Source organism: Jaculus jaculus, chromosome 10 (assembly GCF_020740685.1).
Source record: "Jaculus jaculus isolate mJacJac1 chromosome 10, mJacJac1.mat.Y.cur, whole genome shotgun sequence".
Lineage (NCBI taxonomy): Eukaryota > Metazoa > Chordata > Mammalia > Rodentia > Dipodidae > Jaculus > Jaculus jaculus.
The window spans coordinates 59,778,698-59,792,305 of record NC_059111.1 but is presented as its reverse complement, the minus strand read 5'-3'; the positions used below and the strand labels follow the sequence as shown (position 1 = coordinate 59,792,305).

At 36.2% G+C, this 13,608-nt stretch overlaps 1 protein-coding gene across 2 annotated transcripts in view; it reads right to left on the bottom strand.

Moving 5' to 3' along the window:
• The window catches only part of Cdk14 (cyclin dependent kinase 14), a 707,419-nt gene that overhangs the window by 331,218 nt on the left and 362,593 nt on the right, over positions 1 to 13,608 (bottom strand). For both annotated transcript variants that reach the window (XM_045161059.1, XM_045161060.1), the window contains one exon: positions 2,402 to 2,525. In XM_045161059.1, coding sequence (XP_045016994.1) covers positions 2,402 to 2,525 — 124 coding nt within the window. The remainder of the gene's footprint in view (positions 1 to 2,401; positions 2,526 to 13,608) is intronic.

Genomic DNA, 13,608 nt, shown 5'->3' with positions numbered 1-13,608 from the left:
TAATTAGACTATATTTTATCAATAAAGAAAAAAACTTGTTAGAAGTGAGTCTGTCATGCTTCATAAGATGAAAAATGCTAAAGACCTACCTTATTAAAAAAGGCATACAAAATCATGTCTTTTTGAGGCTATGAAATAGGTAAATGAAGAAGTGAGATACTGGGAAAATATACAATGAAAATGTTAGTATATGCTGCTTAAATATTCTAATTTTCCTCAAAAAGTTCAGTTTTTATAAAATATATTTCAGTTTGTTTTTGAATCTAAAGAGACAAGCTGGAAGAAGGGTGGGAATGGATGAGAAGATGCATGTGACATAAACCAAAGTGGAGAGGATATTATGGGGAGAAAAGAACTGGGAGGAAAGAAAGTAATTGGAGAAAAGAGGTATGAGGAGAGAATAAACAAAAACAAATTGTATTTGAAAATCCTGAATGCATGATACATAAATTTCTGTATATCAACTAAAATAAAATAAAATGTCAATTTTAAAGATTCATTAAAATAGTTTAAGATGACTTATTTGACTATTAAAATGAAAACATTGTAAAATTTAGGAGAGTATCACCAGAAAGTATTTAACTAGAAATCCATTGTGCCCTTGGTACTTATGCAACAAATCATATTTATAAAATATATTAAATACAGCTATAAACATATTCAATGAAACACATGCTTAATACAATTAAATGCTCAATACAGTAATTAACTTCAACAAATACCTTATGTTGGCAAGTGATTAAAAAAATCACTGTTAAATCCTTTTAAATTTACTGAGCATGACAAACCCCAAAATGTATGAACTGCAAAGCTAATAACCTGAAACCTCTCTTCTACTCACATATCCTCTCATTATTTTCTGACCTATAATCAAAAAAGACTACCTCTAACCACCTCATGTAATCTCAATGACAAATCTGGCAACAAACAAAACATGCATAAACACATAAACACACACACAAAGTTGCTACACTTTTATGAAAGTAGTTGGCAAACAGCAACATTTTGCAACATGTTACTGATCATACTGTTTTGTTTTGTTTCCTTTCTGAAAGAAAAGAATGTACACAGAGCAAAAGAGTAAACTCATTCCAATAGTGTATAATGGCCTACTAACCTTGAAAGAACAAATAATCACTTTCTGCCCTCTTTTATTTATACAGGGTTGGTTTGGGAAAACATGATTATTTTTCCTCAAAAGCTCAAGTCTCAACTTCAGGCATCTTTACATCCCAAGGGTAATATTTTCATTACATTCTTAAAGGGACCAATTTCTAATCAGAATATGTATTCCAAAATAATTGAAGCAGCGCGATGTAATCATGTCACGCTGCCAACAAGCAACATCCTCTAATGCTGCCAGTCAACTGGACAGGAGCTCTGAAGGGCGAGAGCACCTGAGTCATATAGACATGTCAGCCTTGAACAGGAGAAGAACACCAGTTAAAGAGGATACATCAGTTTTGCTGCTTTTGGGTGCTTAAAAAATGTTTGATAGAAAACTTCCAAGCTGTAAAAGGCCATGTTTAAAATTTCTAAGAATGACCTACACAAGGGCTTATTTTGGGACCTGGAATAAGTGCCCCCATTTATACTGTTCAGGCATTTATCTGAAATAAGAATCACTTCCAGTGAGGTTGCATTAATCCCAAATGACTGAGTTAATAAAATGTTAAGCCAACATTCCCATCAAACACTGGCCCTCCTACAATGCCTTGAAATAGTCCAGAGAGGTCACTTCAGGTTTCTTCAAGCCTGACAAATGTTTTTCTTCTTAAAGTTGGATGGTGGGTTATAATATTATTTTACTTTTGAAATTTTCATAATGAAAACTTTTAAAAAAGATTTCTTTGAAATATCTAATTGGTTGTGTATGTATGTTCTTACACACATGTGTGGTGTGTATATACACATGGTCTCATACATTTAGAGGCCAGAGTCTCTAAGTAATTCTTTGTGACAAGGTTTCTCACTAAATCAAGAGCTTACCTATTTAACTAGATTAGATAGTGAAACCCAGGGGTTCCCTGTGTCCAAATCTTCAGTACTAAGGTTTTAGATATGTACCACTGCCTTAAAATTTTTATGAGGATGCTGAGCATCTGAATTCAGGTTCTTAAGCTGGCACATAAAGCACTTTACTCACTAATCCATTTTTCCAACCACTGCTTGAACATATTTTATGCTCAAAATTTTACTCACTTTTCCTGTAATAATGTGTTCAGATTTGCTTTATGCTATAAGTAAGAGAAAAAAAAAAACTTCATTCCAGAAAAAATTTTTAAAAAACTACCATGAACCATAATGACAGAAGAACTGCACCTAAACAAATGCAGTGCCACCATCTGCCTGGCATTCTCACAGTGTGACAAAATAGACTGGTAATTAAGTGTTTTCCTACCGAAATCTGCCAGCTTTAACTCCCCCGTGTCACTGATCAGAAGGTTCTGTGGTTTCAGGTCTCTGTGCAAAATATAACGCTGGTGGATGTAAGACAGCCCTCGCAGCAACTGAAATAAAAACAACTGAAATAAAAAAAAAAAGAAAAAAGTTAAAATCCGAATTCTAATTAATGCTAGTTTATATATACAGTCTACCAAATACATTTATTGAAAAATGGACATTTGTCACTAAATTTTCTACCAAAATATTAAACAGAAGGTACAATATTAGCATATAAACACTCAACTCGTTAAGAAATAAATTGGAATTTTTTATAATTTATTGTGTCAACCCAGAGTGATAAATCCCTCAGCCCAACAGCCATAGTCTAATCTGTTTTCCATAAATGAAGAAATATGAAAAGGGTCAAGTCTTTATAATACTGATTTCTTTAGGCCTAAACTGGATTCTGAAAGAGACAAATCTATCTATATATTACAAAGGATAGAAAACTTCATACAAATATGCATTCATATTTAATACCATAGAAATGGCAAAACCATGGCTTACATGGATTCACCCATTAACATGCTTTCAGGAAATGAAGAGATAAGATGTTTTGAAATAATTAAAACAAAACAGTCACAAGGTCTAATTAATACCACATTGTAGCCATAGTGCTTTTGCACATATGGCCAAAGAGATTAGCTCCTGCCTAAAGATAGACATGTACCTTAACTAATTACAGAGCTGACCTATCCAAATAGCGAAGAAATAGAAAAACAGAGGCATGAGGATTCAAGAGCAACACTTTTATGTAACAAATAATTTTAAAAGTGACTAATGGCTAAGTCTTTGAAATTTTATGTTGAATCTTATCAAATATATGCATTTTGAAAACAAAAACTATGATTCAATGTTCTGCTTGTGAAAAAGAGATTAGTTTAAAACAATTTACTTGTCAAAAATCACTCTTATTGACTTAGTATATAAACAATCTCTTGAAATAAAACAATGTTCTTACATTTATGTACCACCATTATTCTAGTCTATATAACCAGCTGGTAACAAAAGACAGTTTTAAGGAAATTATACATTAGGTAAAAGACAGCTCTCTCTCTCTCTCTTTCAAATAGATATATAAAAATTAAAAGAAAAACTTTTAAAATGGGGCTGTAGAAATGGGGCTTGCCTGCAAAGCCAAAGGACCCAGGTTTGATTCTCCAGGACCAACATGAGCCAAGATACACAAGGTAGCACATGCATCTGGAGTTTGTTTGCAGCAGCTAGAAACCCTGGCATACCCATTCTTTCCCCCACTCTCCCTCTCAAATAAATAAATGAAAATCTCTCTCTCTCTCTCTCTCACTCACACACACACACTCACACACACACATACACACACACGCTTTTGAAAGACAGACGGATGGGTGAACAATTCTGAAATACCCAAGTGGAAAAAATTAGCAACTCCTTCAGGGCCTTGCATTTTGGAATGTTCCAATTATTTTATAGGCTATGGAATTCAAGTATATTTTTGTACTAGAATGATATCTTGAAATAAAATAAAGATTAATCCATCTCAAAATCTTTGTATGTCATAATATGCATGAGACAGTGACGGTCTGTCTAGTATCATTTCAGAGTATATGCAGCAGAAACTCTAAGTCTGAATTCATTTACATTAAAATACTGGCTTTAAGACACCAGGAAGTAGGCTGAGGGAGTCGCTTTGAGGTTAAGGGCAATTGCTTGCAAAGTCTGACAGTCTGGGTTTGATTCCCCAATACCAACATGAAGCCAGATCAACAAAATAGCAAATGTGTCTGGGATTTGTTTACAGTGGCAAGAGGCCTTGGAATACTCACAGTCTCTTTTTCTTTCCCTCTGTTCATGATTAAATCAATAAAAATATTTTTAAAAAATAAACAAAATCTTAGAAAGCAAATATATGTCCAGACATTGCCTTCTCTTAACTTTTTTTGGTACAGAAAATGGAAAGATTTAATTAACTATATAGCCTCACTCCTCAATTCTAATGCGCCTACACCCTGAAGCTTAAAGTTTATAACTCCTTTAAAAATCCTTACTTCACTAGTTTAAAGTGAAGAAAAATGGATAAATTAAGACCTGTGTTTTTGCAAGGTTTTACAACATGCCCACAGATATATAACACACTCAATTTCAAATATAAAAGTTAGCTCCTGGAGACCTAAAAAAGATAGAATTTGGTGGTCTATTTTACATTGCTACCCTTTTAACTTAACAAGAACATAACCCTTCATATGTGCCAGCTGCTCTTCTATGCATTATAGAATGGCATCTCTTCTAACCCTTCTGACAGGTGCAATGAAGCAGGTCTTATTAGCATCTCCAAAACAGTGATAAAAAAAAAAAAGACCAAGTGGCTTTCCAAGATCGCACATCAATTTAGTGGAAAAGCTAGGGCTCAAACCCAGTTTGGTTACAAAGCTGACATCTTTAACAACCCCACTGCAGGATAAAAATCCATACACATAGGCAGTGTTTATATAGAAGTTGCTTCCTCGAACTGACAGAGTAAAATACAAGCATCTAAAAACATAGCCTCTAAGGCCACAGGCTGGGATCTAGTTGCAGCTGGGTGTTCAGTCATCACTACTCTACAATTCCTGGCTTAGCAGTCTTGCCTACCCACCTCTCACAGCATGCTGCTCTTCAACTCTGCCCCTTAGTCTTTGACCCTGTGTACAAAAAACCCTCTTCTTTTTTCCTATTTATTGCCACCTGTTTCTTAGAAATCTCAGGAATAATTCTACACTAAAGCCTTCTCTGAGCTCACCCAGCCCTTCATATTCATCCCGCCTAGTCTGGTTGAGATATTCCACCTCTGAACTTCCAGTGCAGCTGCTGCACACATCTATCACAGTACTATATTAATTTCACCTCTTGCAGATTATGTGTCTTAACCCTCTTCATAAACTGGGCTCACAGTGGACACTTCTGTAGGAGTAATGGGATTACTGAATGAAATTAGGGATAGCTAGATAGAGGAATATTAACAAAAAAAGCCATACATAGGAAACCCTAGAATAAGATTCTCTATACCCTTACTAATACAGAAGCTATTCAAATAGGATATTGTGTTAAAGGAGATTAGGAAAAGCAATATTAAAAAAGGATAAGGCTACATACTCTAGTTATAAATGCACAAAAGCTCCGAACATGAAAAACACAAACCAAACAAAATTTTAGCTCTTTGAGCAACCCTAAAGTCAAGTCTGAACAAATTGCTACACAGTAAATTCACAGGGTCTTTATCAGACACTGACCACATGTGCTAGGTACTGTTATACAAGAAGGATGGAAAGATGAATAGTAAATGTCCCTGAACTCTAGGAACTCTGTGCTGGGTATGGCAGTCACACAAACATAATTGCCACTTAAAGAGACCTGCGGTGTAAGGTGTAAAGGCAATGCACAATGCCCTGAAGGCACTGTGGAGAGGGGAGGGGAATATATCAATAAAAACTTGGCAGATTTGATTCAGCCTATGAAGAGAAAGCAAATAAGAAATGTGTAATTCTGAAAACAGAATTCATTACACATATAATTTTAAAAGAAAACTGGGCTAAGCATTCACTAGACAGAAATGAAATGATGGTGTGATAAACTGTGTTATTCTGAGAGAGAAAAACTTGAGAAGACCAAGGTCAGTACATACAACCTAAGTTCAGAAGAAAAAAAAGCAATCAAACAAGCAAAAAAGGATAATATACAAAACTACCAACATGTCATAAAATTGATGGAGGCAAGGTGACAAGCAAGAATTTATTGAAGTGTGGTGGTGATGCATATCTAGAATTCCAGCAAATAGAAATGTGAGGCAGGAGAACTGCATTACAGGCAAGCCAGGGCTATACAGTGAGCCACAGTTTAAAAAAGGACATGGAGTGGGGGAGGAGATGGCTCAGCAACTCAGTGCTTTGCTGAGCAATCTTCATTAGCACGAAGGCCTAAGAGGGTGTGAATGGACCAGAGGTTGATCATAACATTCATGTAAAAAGCTGAGCAAGGCCATCCCTGCCTCTAGCTCCAGTTTTTTTTTTTTTTTGTTTTTTTTTTTTCCCAGAGAAGAGACAGGACAATACATAGGTTCCATCATCAGCCAATTGAACCAAATATAGTAGCGCCAGGCTCAGTGAGAGACACCCTCTTAAAGAATCAAGGTGGAAGAGCTATAGAGGAAGACACATAATGTTCTCCTCTGATTTCTGCATGCACCTAACCTTCTCATTTAAATTTCTGAGGAAAGCACTTCTCTTGACTGTTGAAAAGTTAGTGACACAATAAGCTATTACTTGACCCTCCATAAAAATCAAAGAGAACACTGACAGGAAGAAGGACACCAAGGAGAGTGTTTCATGAAGCAAAGGAGATTAAACTTAGTAAATGCCAGTGGAACCTCAAGTAATGAAGAGTAAAGAAGGGGGTTTCATCTAATTGCGGCTGTTCCAAGTATCTATCTATCTATCTATCTATCTATCTATCTATCTATCTATCTATCTATCTGTCACCAACCAATCATATGCCTATCATTTCATCCTTTTGATTTGTATTTCTATATTTTCCCTTTCTTTTAAAAAATGCAAAAAATAAACTCTACAATAATCATCCTCGAAGTCATCTACTCTTATCCAGTGTTTGTGAACTTTCTGTGACATCTCATTATTCTAAATGAGGCTGGTATTTAGTACATGCATGGATGAGTATAGTTAGACTACAAAATAATCAGTGATTCACTATTAAATAAGTTTAACTTTATAAAAGCCTCAATTAGAATATAATGTAATGAACATGATGTTAACTTTTTTTTCTATTTAAAATCTTTTTAGAAATAAATATGGTGTATAGTAACCTCATGGACTGAAGCTGATAAATTATATATAGAATTGTCTTCCTATCTTTCTACTGAAGTAGGCATAAGCTCTTCTCAGGAAGACTCTGTCTCCTTAGGACATTCTACTCAATCTTTATAACAAGGGATCCATCCCAATCTGTCAGCATGATCACAGGAGACATATGTTCTAGACTCATAATAATAAAATGCCAATGAGAAATGCCTTCAGAAGCAGTGATGGGGATACTTCTTTCTGCAGCAGATCTAGTTCTAGCCCAGTTGTCTTGTTATCCCCTGCTGGATATAGTTTATATTTCTTGGTGTCATGGTGTATACTCCTTGGGAATATCTTTTTTTGTTTGGTTGTTTGTTTATTTGTTTATGGAGGTAGTGTCTCTCTTCTTTCTCTAGTCCAGCCTGACCTGGAACTGACTAGGCATCCTCAGGGTGGTCTCAAACTCATGGCAATGCTCCAACCTCTGCCTCCCAAGTACTGGGATTAAAAGCATGCACCACCACAGCCAGCTGGAATATCTTTGAATACTTCATCTCTTCCCTTCTTAAACTCTTAACATTTAGAAGGTAAAAATAACATGATCCAGTATTTTATCAAGACTTTTCAAATTAGGTGGTAAAAGGCATACCTTACTATACTTAATATGTTATATTTATTACTGGAAGAATTAGCAATAGAGTGAGAAACAAGCTATAAACCTTATTATAATGCTATAAAGCTAACTCCTCCCATGAGTGTCTAAAGATTGATGATCAGATGTCTTCTCTGTCAATGTCTAGAAATTTCAGGATCCATAATGGTCAGAAATGCATGCATGCGTTAACATGCATGGTTCTGCTTGAAACAAAATGAAGCACACTGAACATTTTGCATATTTCCAAAGCAGGGATAATGTCCCTTAAGGAATGTACAGGGTCTTGTAGGGATACTTAAGAGACTCTGTGTTACTATTGGCAATCTATACTGGAGGCTGTTTAACAACTCTGGATCTTAGTTTCCACATCTTGAAAAGGACTGCATGAGTTTTAGATGTCCATAACAGCCAGTCCTCTCATAGATTTGTATTAATTGATAATGTTATGAATAGCAAAAATAAGCTCTATAAATTAAATCATTATAATATTCATGATTTATTGAGAGTTGACTATGATACACATTGTGCTAGGTGTTGCCCAACTTTAAAAAAAGTCATAAACTTCTAGTCCCCCAATCATTTAATAAATCTCAATATATTCTGTAATTTGCATCAGATTTTTGTTTCATTGGAATGTTAGTTCTTTAGTTTGTAAAGGCCACAGAATGATTAATCAGTATTCATTCCATTAAGTTTCAAAAGAAATAATGTAAATATTATATCCTCATTGGTAACACAATGCATCTAAAATATATCCAAAAAGCTTCTACTTTATAAGTACCATTGCAATTTGATGTTGAATATTTTAAATAATACTTAGAAAGTTATATAAAGATAGAAATGAAAGCTGGGCATGGGGGTGCACGTCTTTAATCCCAGTACTCCGGAGGTAGAGGTAGGAGGAACACCGTGAGTTCGAGGCCACCCTGAGACTCCATAGTGAATCCCAGGTCAGTCTGGGCTAAAGTGAGACCCTACCTCAAAAAAACAAACAAACAAAAAAATATAGAAATGAGATTTAAATTAAAATAAAACTAGCTAATGAACACAGTGAGTCACTAGCTGTTTATTGACATGTCATGCTGGATGTCCTTGACAGTACTTGGGTACCGTTTGGATGGGGTAAGATACAACAGATATGCCCATGCATCAGGCCACACATATCGACTCTTTTGCAGTGTCCTTCATCAATGTTCAGCTTCTAGAAACTCTAAACAGTAGAAGGAATGTGTCTTGCCGCTTTTCCATACTTTTTGAGTTTTTCCATTCTACTCTCCACTTTCTCTAGTTCCTTAAAGTTTTGAGAAAGATAAGCAACATGTTTCAGAAATCCTAGAAGATATAATAATTTGTACCTCAAAGTTTGTGGGGAAACTAATGCTTTCCCTAAACATGATAGCTGTCTGAAGAAGAACTGTTCAAAAATTGAAAGCTTTTGTTTAAAGTTGCCCACCAAATTTTGCAAGAGAAAAAACTAAACAATTGCTCAATGAAATTCAGATAAGTGATTTTCTGATGGTCTGACTCATAAGTGCTTCTTAATTTTTTTATTTACTATTTTTTAATTTGAAAATTTTATTTTTTTATTAGTTACATATGTAGTGTGTATGCAGCCAGGATGGTACTATCATTAGCCTTTGCCTTTTTATCCCCCTATGAGGATTGTGGGTGTTGCATTGTGGGGGTGGCCAGCAGTTATGGGAGAGAGGCAGTGACTCTGTGCATAATGACTCAACTTACGACTCTAACAATCTTTCCAGTTCCTCTTCCACAAATTTCCCTGAGCCATATTGGGTTCATTTTAGGTCTATTTCAGTGGTGAGGTCTTGGGAATCTCTGTGTCGGTGGATATATGATTTGGTAGGAGTTGAGTGTTCTCTGTGTTTATCTCCTTCACCCTTGTGCTGATACCAATTTCACCAAGAAAGTAGCTTTTGCGTATTACCCCACTAACTCTATGTCTTCAGCTGGTGCCCTGGTGGGGTATGATGGGCTGATACTTCCTGCAGGTTTTCTGTCCATCTGAAAAAGAGAAGAAAATTCTCCAACAGAGAGTGAGGTGAGTGAAAGATACATGGATACCCATTATTATTTTAGAAGGAATTTAATAGATGGAGGTCATCTTGTAGCCCACTATTGGTGGTAGCTTGATATTGGAGAACAGGCTCATTTTTTGATATGGTTCTGACTCATTTCCCCATTCAAGGTATGGCTTCCATTCCACTGAGTGTATCCATCAGCCAAATCAAGAGCAGTTGGTTACCACCATGGCTGTGTGCTACTATTGCACTTGTGTGAGCATCATGTCAGGTTGATTGATGTTGAGTAGCTTAAGACCTTGAGTTGCTTGGACAGATGTTGGTCATTTTCCCCCAGTCATTCACGTAACAACTTCTGGCACTAGACAATCTAACTGTTGGACTGACTCTCTTCCAGATTCAAGCCAGGTTGCTCCATGTTCTATCCCAGCAACATATGGTGTCTTCAGCAGTAGGGTCTTACCTTATCTTTGGTGGGTCATCAAGTACTCTGACAGAATTCTGTCTTATTTTGGGAAACCTTTTAGTCCTCTCTGATCAATAGCTCATTGTGGATATTACCCATATGTGTACTGAGACTTATAGGTCAGTGCCAAGGGAGAAGAGCAAGAAAAATATGAGTAACATAAAATAGAGAAAAGAGAGAGAAAAAAGAGAATATTGAGGATAGTCTCTATCATATGCTCTCCAAGCCACCATGAATCAGGTATTTTCTCTAAGCACCTGATGAAGGTTTGACTTCTTAGTATGTCCTTCAGGATGTGGGATTCTATGGTACCATTTCCATTTGGGTCCAGTTTTTGACACTTCCCACCTTACCCTCCCCTCCCACCCCACCATCCCTGTTGTCCAGTCCTGGAGATGTTTATTAGTTATGCCAGCATCACAGGTAGATTTAGGTTAGGACCCACAGATAAGTGAGACCATGCAACAATTATCTTTCTGTGATTGAGTGAGTTCACAGAGACTGAACTCTTCCAATTTTGACCATTTTTCTTCAAATTTCATTTTTCCTTACAGCTTCATAGAATTTCATCATGTAGATATATCACATCTTAGTTCTCCATTCGTCTAATGATAGACATCTGGGTTGATTCCAACTCTTAGCTACGAACAGCTACAAACATGGTTGAGAAAATCTCTCTGAGCTGAGGTTTAGAACTTTTAGGGTAAATGCCCAGTAAGGGAATAATTGGGTCTGCTGGTACCTCTATAACCATCCTTTTGAGGAGTCTCCATATTGCTTTCCATAATGGTTGTACCATCTTACATTCCCACCAAAAGTTAATGAGGGTTCCTATTTCTCCACACCATCACCAGCATTTGTTGTCATTAGATTTTTTAAATGTTTACTATCATTAATGGTGTAAGGTGGAATCTTGTAGTTGTTTTAATTTGCATTTCCCTGATGACTAGGGATAATGAACATTTCCTTAAATGCACATTTGCCATTTGTTTTCCTCCTCTGAGAACTCCCTGTGCAGTTTTCTGCCCTAATTTGTGAGTGGCTTATCTGACTTTTTATTGTTTAGGTTCTTGAGTTCTTTGTAGATTCTAGAAATTAGGTCTATCTCCAATGAGTATCAGGCAAAATTTTGCTCCCAATCTGTGGGTAATCTATTGGCTCTGCTTATTGTATGTTTGTCTGTGAGAAAGTTTTTCACCTTCCTGAGATCCCAATGGTTGAGTGATTGTTTAATTTCCTGAGCTACTGGGGTTTTGTTCAGGAAGTCTTTTCCCATTCCAATATCATAGAAAGTTTCTCCTATTTTTTCTTCCAATAGTAGCAGAGTTTCCGGGTCTCATATTGAGGTCTTTGATTGACTTGGACTTGATTATTGTGTATTGCAAAATGTGTGGATTGAGTTTCATTTTTCTGCATATGGTTATCAAGTTTGTCCAGCACCATTTGTTGAAGATTCTGTCTTTTTTCCAGTCTACATTGCTAGAGACTTTTTCAAATATCAAGTAGCTGTAGTTAATTGACCCAAAGTCTGGATTTTATATTCTGTTCGTTTGGTCTATGTTTCTGTTACCATGCCAGTACCATGTTGTATTTATTACTATGGCTTTGTAGTACAGCTTTAGATCAGGTATAGTGAAGCCTGCAGAGGTGTTTCTTTTGCTGAGGATATGCTTGGATAACGGAGGACTTCTGCCATTCCATATGAATATTGAGATCATTTTTTTTCTAACTTTGTGAAGCACAATGTTGGGATTTTTATTGGTGTGGCATTAAATCTATATATTGCTTTTGGTACGATTGCCATTTTCACAACGTTAATTCTGCCTATTCAGGAGCATAGGAGGTCTTTACATTTTCTCAAGTCCTTCTTAATTTCTTTTTTGAGTGTTTTTATGTTTTCATTGTAAAGGTCTCTCACATCCTTGGTCAATGTTAGTCCAAGGTTTTTTTTTTTTTAATTTTTTAGTTCATTTTTATTTATTTATTTGAGAGTAACAGAGAGAGACAGAGAGAGGGAGAGTGGCAGATAGAAAGAGAGAATGGACTTGCCAGGGTTTCCAGCCACTGCAAGTGAACTCCAGATGCGTGTGCCTCCTAGTGCATCTGGCTAACGTGGGTCTGGGAGAGTTGAGCCTGGAACTGGGGTCTTAGGTTTCCCAGGCAAGGGCTTAACTGCTAAGCCATCTTTCCAGCATCCAAGGTATTTTGTTTTTGATGCTATTGAAAAATAGGACAATATTACTTATTTATTTTTCTGTATCTTTGTCATTTGCATATTGAAAGGCTACTGATTTTTGTACAGTGATTTTGGATTCTGCTACTTTACTGAAGGAGTTAATCACTTTTAAGAGTTTTGAGATGGATGTTCTCAGGTCTGTTATGTATAGAATCATGTTGTTTGCAAATAGAGCTAACTTAACTTCTTGCTTTCCAATTTGTATCCCTTTTATTACTTTTTCCTGTCTTATTGCTTGAGCTAGTACTTGCAGTACAAAGAGAAAAGGTGAAAGTGGACACCCCTGACTTGTTCCTGATCTCGATGGGAATTCCTCCAATCTCTCCCCATTAAATATTATCTGGGCTTTAGGATCTTTAAATATAGCTTTTATTATGTTGAGATAAAGGCCCTCCATGCCTATTCTCTCCAATGTTTTGATCATGAAGTGATGTTGTATTTTGTCAAATGCCTTTTCTGCATCTATCGAGCTGATCATGTAGTTTTTGTGTTTAAGGTTATTTATGTGTTACATTACATCCACAGATTTCCATAAGTTGAACAATCCCTATGATCCTGTGATGAAGCCTACTTGATCCAGGTGGATAATACTTTTGATGTTGTTGAATTCAGTTTGCGAGGATTTTGTTCATGATCTTTGCGTCTAAGTTAATCAGGGAAACAGTTCTGTAGTTTACTTTTTTCGTGGCATTTCTGCATGGTTTTTGGAATTTGGGTGATACTGGCTTCATAAAAGGAGTAGGGGAGCTTTCCCTGTTCTCCAATTGTGTGACACAATTTGAGAAAAATTGGCTTTAGTTTTTCCATGAAGGTTTGATAGAATTCAGCTGACTCTTCTTTTCAGGGAGGATTTGATTAGCCTTTCAATCTCGGTGGTTATCATAGGTTAGTTTAGGAGATTAATCTGCTCTGAGTTTAGCTTTGGTAAGTGGTATGTGTCTAGGAATTCATCCATT